At 34.4% G+C, this 6,509-nt stretch overlaps 1 protein-coding gene across 1 annotated transcript; it reads left to right on the forward strand.

Annotated features, from left to right (window-relative positions):
• Positions 1–4,033: 4,033 nt before the first annotated feature.
• LOC133302094 (uncharacterized) lies at positions 4,034–4,360 on the forward strand. Its single transcript, XM_061501822.1, has one exon. It carries the CDS (start codon positions 4,034–4,036, stop codon positions 4,358–4,360), a length of 327 nt encoding a protein of 108 aa, XP_061357806.1.
• The last annotated feature ends 2,149 nt before the right edge of the window (positions 4,361–6,509 follow it).

Genomic DNA, 6,509 nt, shown 5'->3' on the forward strand with positions numbered 1-6,509 from the left:
CCTTGTAAAGTTGTAATAACAATAATTAAACCATGTGCCGTTACAGTGCGCGCGGGCCATGCATCATTCTCGTTCTCGTGGTCCATGCTTCCCAATTATTTATTTTTATTTTTTTGATACACAACCCCCAATTATTTATTTATTTAGAGTAAACACCCTTTTTAGTCCCTGACAATATCTACAAAGTCCTTTTCAGTCCCTGGCAATAAAAAAAGATCAAATTGGTCCCTGAAAGTACAAGAAAAAGGTCACTCTACATATTTGGGAGTTGACATAAGGACTAACATAGCCTTTTTTTGTAATTTCAGGGACCAATTTAGTTCTTTTTTATTGCCAGGGACTAAAAAGGACTTCGTAGATATTGACAGGGACTAAAAAAGGTGTTTACTCATTTATTTATTTATGGCTTATACAATCCTTAGTCATTTGCCAAACTCTTTTTCCTTTTAAAAACAAAATAGAAGTCATAAGAGATGGTTGGTAAAACGCAAAGAAGCGCACGCCATTAAAATCGACGTATCTTTGGCATTTGCATTTCATTTTGGTATAATTTGATTGATAAGATTCAAGTCTTGGATGAATGTTTTCGCAAGGGAGCGGGGGAAAGATTTCGTGGCTTCTTGCCTTCAAAATCAAAATGACTGGCATTAAATTAGGCAAACTGCACTTGGTTGGCTTTAAGAATCACTTCAAGTCAAAATTTTAAGATGTTGGGTAAGGACTTTTCTAATAATTTATATTATTTTTTAACATCTCCTCACGTAAAAGTTCTATAGACTTAAAACGTAAATATTATGTAAGTCCAATTTTTTTTTTTTATCTTATGCTTATTTAATTTCACAATTCGGTGAGGATTGAATTTGTGATTTTGTTATCACACAAGATACCATGTAAATAACCAATCCAATTCAAAACCTTCCAAACCAATAAATATTTGTTTGAAAAAATATGTTAGAAAAATATATAAATCATTTTTCAACCTTCACTTCATAACTTAATTTTTAAATTGAATTAATTCATTAGCGTGAATTGCATCATTGCTATTTAATTGGCAGTAAGTTGCCGAATGTAAGTTACGACATTGACTTAGGGCGAGCTAATTTAGGGTGATCTACTTGAATTTAAGCGTAAGTAACGGAGGATTCTATTCATGTGTGACTTGACTTTTCAAACATCACCCACGAATGTCCTTGACTTGGTTTGCAGCTTTGTCGTCTCTTAGATAATAACTTTGTAGGTATCCACACACACACACACACAAAAAAAAATTGTAGGCAAATATTTGATCCGGAAATATGTAAAAATGGAAATCGCTAAGTCAGACATCCAAATTGCTAAGAGGATACTGCTAGACACACTTAACATTTATATAATTTTTTATTTGTAGCTGGTGAGTGGAATTTCAAATCCTTTAGGTTTTGTTTGGGAGTTTGGAGGAGAAGGAAACGAAGGCGATTCAAGAGGGAGGGAGGAGAAGAAAAGGAAGAAAATTGAAGGGTATTTTCTTCCCTTATTTCGGAGTTAAAAAAAAGATAAGGGAAAAAAATTGGAGGGTTAATAAGATATTTTTACTATTTTACCCTTTTAAAAATTAATATAATTATTATATTTTACAAATTAAATTAAATTTAAAATTTTTAACAATATTCTTTATGTAGTTTTCTCAGTACTAAAAAAGATCATATTTTCGATGAAATTTCTACGTTGCAAACGACGAAAATTTCATCACAAAATTAATTTTTCGTCAAAAGCGAAGGAATTTTTTCTCTTATGAAATTTTTAACAAAAAACAAATTTTCTATCGAAAATTTTGACGCAATTTGGTTTCCATCAAAAGATTTGACGAAAATGATTTCTTCCATCAAATGTTTAAAATGAAAAAAAAATTCCCGTGAAAAATTTTGACGGAATGTTTTCCGTTCAAAATTTCGATGGAAATTTATTCTCACGAAAATTTCAACGAAATTTTTTTTGTTAAAATTTTTGAGGAAAATGTTTCATTCGAAACTTTCGACGAGATTTAGATTCTGTAAAGAATTTAGAAAAATGTTATAAAAAAAAAAAAAAAAGAATTTAGAAAAAAATATTTTTTCATCAAAATTTTTGACTCGTCAAATTTTTTTATGGAAATATTTTCTGTCGAAAATTTTTGACAGAGTTGTGTTCCGTTGAAAATTTTGATGAAAATGTTGTTTTATCAAAAAACTTGACTGAAGAAATTTATGAAAATATTTTTCGTCAAAATTTTTGGTGAATATGTTTTTTTGTGAAATATTTTGAGGGTAATGTTTTGATGAAATTTAGATTTCGTAAAGAAATTTGACAAAAAAAAATTTCTGTCAAAAAATTTTGGAGAAATGTTTTTAGTCTCAAATTTTGTTGGAAATATTTTTCGTTGAAAATTTTTTATGGAAATGTTTTCTGTAAAAAAATTTGATGTAATTGTTTTATGTCAAAACTTTTCGATGGAAATGTTTTTCGGCAAAATTTTGGACGAAAATATTTTTGTTGAACGTGTCGAAGGAATTTAGATTCTATCAATAATTTTGACTGGATTTTTTTTCATAAAAAATTCATGTCAGTGATTATGGCAAAATCTAGTTCCGTCTGTAATTTCGTCTTTAGTTTTGACGGAAATTTTTTGACGTATATGATTTTCATCAAAAATTTCATCACTTTTTTTGGCGAAATCTTTTTCGTAGATAAATTATGTCGGTATTTGAGACTTTTCTAATAATGTCACATTTAACAATGATTCACATTTATGTAGTTTTCACATTTTAATGCTAAGGGTAGATAAGTAATTTTTAACATTTTTACCCCTAAACCCTCCAAATTGGAGAAACTTTAATTTTAAGAAGAAGGAGAGTTTTGGAGGGTTTAGTAAAAATCTTCAATTTCCTTCCCTCATTTTTTTTAAACTCACAAATAAGGGAAGAACTTACTAAAATCCTCTCTTTCCTTTCCTTCCCCTCTTAAAACCAACTCCCAAACAAAGCCTTAGGGAATGGCAGCCGGATAGGGCTATTGATGCTATTCGCAATACTCTTTCGCAGCTCCTGATGCTAACCGTGACAAGAGACTGTGGTCCATTCCAGGGGCTAAGAAAGTCTCAGTTAGTTCATTACATTACTGCTTCTCTAATCATGAGCGGGCCGAAGAAGAGGACATGTTAATGTGGCATCGATTGTGGGCATGGAAGGGCCTCAAAAACCAAAAAATTTCCTGTGGAAGATCATGCATAAAAGGAGCACATCTTTGGTGCTACCGCTGCAGATACTACTGCCATTAAGAATTAAACATGTGTGTTTAAACAATGTTTTTGTCTTTTTCATTTTACTGTGTGTGCTTAGGTGTTTAATTTTTATTGGATAGATGTATACAAAATTGGGTGCAGCGATAGTATATTAAAAATTTTCGCATAAAAGAATGTTGACAAATCTGCTGATATCCAAATGGGGAAACTCTGATCCTAGTTGCCCTTGTTGTAGACTTGATGTTGAATCGATTATCCATGCATTAAGAGACTGTGGGGAGGCCAAACAGTTGTGGGTGAAACTTAAACCTGATCTATTTGGGTCAAAAAAATTCACAGATGAAGCATCCTATTGGATAAAATCAAATTTGGGGAATGACGTTATGCAGCCATTGCCGATGCCTTGGCAAACAATTTTCATTTAATTTGCTGGAAACTTTGGCATTGGAGGAATGCTGTGCAACATGAGGGTTTGACTCCTCCTCTGGAAGTCAAATATCAAGTCTTAAAGGATTTGAGTTTGTATGTCGAAAGGACAAAAGAGGGTGTGGTGACTACGAGATTGGGAACAAGTAATATACACACTATTATTTGTTGGAAATTCCCTGAGACTGGGTTCATTAAAATTAATTCTGATGGAGCAGCGCGTGGCAATCTTGGTTCGACTGTTGGAGTTCTTCGTGATTCAATAGGCAAATGGTTACATGTTTTGCTGTTGGGCTAGGTGTATGTTCCTTTTACAAAGCTTAGCTTTGGGGTATACTTCGAGGCTTAGAGATGGCGCGGAACGAAGGATATCAAAATGTTATTCTAGAAAGTGATTCATCCAGTGCAATCACTATGCTCACTTCAGGAAGTGCAGCAGTCTGTGAGATTCATCTTGTATCTCGCATACGGACATGTCTTAAAAAGGATTGGATTGTGCGGCTTCATCGTACATATAAAGAAGGGAACATGTGTTCAGATTGGCTGACTAACTTTATTTTGGATGAGGGAGATCTAGCTGATCAAGTGGCTTTTCAGGAACCTCTAGGTGGAATTCATTTCCTGTATTTGGCTGACATCGTTACTGTTGGAAGGGATCGTGCTGTTAGTTATTTTTAACAGGATAGCTACGATGTTTTTGTTTTTTTGTGTGTTTGTTTTGTTTGTGTTTGTCTTATGCTTGGTAGTCTACCAAAAAAAAAAAAATAATAATAACTATGTTGATTTAGGAGAGTTAATTTTGTTATAGGCCCAATATTCGGTTCAGGTCTAACCTATTATACAGATCATGGCATTTAAAAAAAATTGGATCCATCTTCACCCTTCAAAGACCCAAACCCAATAGGGAAAGATTTTCTCCAGAAGTCAAATATTAAGATAATCTCTCTTATAAATACTTATGTGCATTCTCGATGTACACATTTCTAAATTCCTATCTCTTCATACATATTGTGTAGACACTCGTTTCTGGATCCAAGCCATTGAATCCTTGCACCAAAGATTTGTTGTATATGATCATCTCCTCCACAATTGATCACTCATCTGCAGCTCTTACATCAACCATGATCCCTTTCGATCGAAGATTGGCGTTGTATGTGAAAAACGATAAACTACAATTCTCACCTTGGTTATGGTGGCAACTCGCATCAAATCATAGTCCGGACAAACCAACCTATATGTCATGTCTTACATAAGTCGGACCTAGAGGGAAGATTAATAATATAGGATATTGAGCTACAAGAGTATGAAATCTCCTATGAAGCTCATTATGCAATAAAATCGCAAGTCCTAGCAGACTTTGTGGTCGAGTTCACTCCCACCAGAAGACAGGAGGAAAAAAGAAAGTTAAATCATATTTTTTCACACATCTTCTAACTCAAGGGAAATAACGTCAATATCATAGAGAACCTAGAAGGCATCACGATATAACACTCATTCTACCTTGGATTTTCAACCTCAAACAATCAAGTCGAATGTGAAGCTTTCATATATAGTCGGGTTGCCGCAAGCTAAGGAATATAGCGCCACCAAGTAATGACACACAGTTAGTCACACCTCAGGTGAAGGGAGGCTACCAAGCAAAAGCCCCCACAATGGCAAAGTACTTAGCTAGGGTGAAAGAGCTACTAGCCGAGTTCGAAAAAATAGAAGTCCAATACATCCCAAAGATGAAGGATAACAGAGCAAATATATCCTCTAATCTTTCCAACACTAAGAACCCATGTAACCATCGATCCATATTACAACATGTAGAAGGAAGTTGGATGGATCTGATCCTAATGCACATCGAAAAAGGGAACCTACTCGATGATTTTACAATTATGGAAAAGTAGCTCTATCGAAAATGACTTTACACTCCTTCATTAGACTGCCTAAACCCGGATGGAGTTGAATATGTCACAGTTGAAATACACAAGGGGATAAATAACCACCACATGAGCGGCAAATTGCTAGCTTAAAAAGTGTTTCGAGAGGGGTGCTACTAGCCAATTATGGAGTCAGATTCTCTATAGCAAGTCCAAAGGTGCAACAAGTGCCAGAGGCACATTGATATTCATCGTTCCCATCCGGAGGAATTATCTACCATTATAGCCTCCTACATGTTCTACAAGTGTGCAACGAATATCCTGGGTCCATTCTATTCCGTTGAAGGAAAATTGAAATGACTGATTGTGGCAATAGATTATTTTACCAAGTGGATTGAGGTAGAACCACTAACAACCATAACCTCAACTCAAGTACAAATATTCATGTACTACCAAGTAATTTGCCGATTTGGTCCATAGACAACGAAACCTAGTTCTCCAACCATAGGTTTTAGGAGGTGATGAATGACCTTCAAATCAAAATTACTTCACCTCAGTATAGCACCCACAAATAAATGGGCAAGCAGAAGCCGCAAACAAGGTCATCATGAACGACCTAAGGAAGTACCTGGAAGAAGCAAAAGGGAAACAAGCTCCGTCACTTGAGCAATATTTTATGGGGTATATAAAACCACACCTCACTTCAATACGAGGGCGGCACCCTTCAAAGCTCACTTATGGGTGCGATGTCATGATTCAAGTCGAGATATGTGAACCATTTACGTGTCTTGAAAGAGAACAATGACAAACCAATTAAAGCGCTGATTGATTTCTGTTCTCCATAACAGTTTTTAAATTTTAAAAATAATAAAACAAAAAATCTTGTTTGGAAAGAGTGTTTTCATGCTATCTGTTTTAAAAATAGTGTTTGCTTTTTTGTTTTAAAAACTGAAAAAAGCAAA

This window comes from Gastrolobium bilobum, unplaced genomic scaffold (genome assembly GCF_033153095.1).
Source record: "Gastrolobium bilobum isolate Gb01-03AN ecotype WA unplaced genomic scaffold, APGP_CSIRO_Gbil_v1 utg5726, whole genome shotgun sequence".
NCBI classification, from domain to species: Eukaryota; Viridiplantae; Streptophyta; class Magnoliopsida; order Fabales; family Fabaceae; genus Gastrolobium; species Gastrolobium bilobum.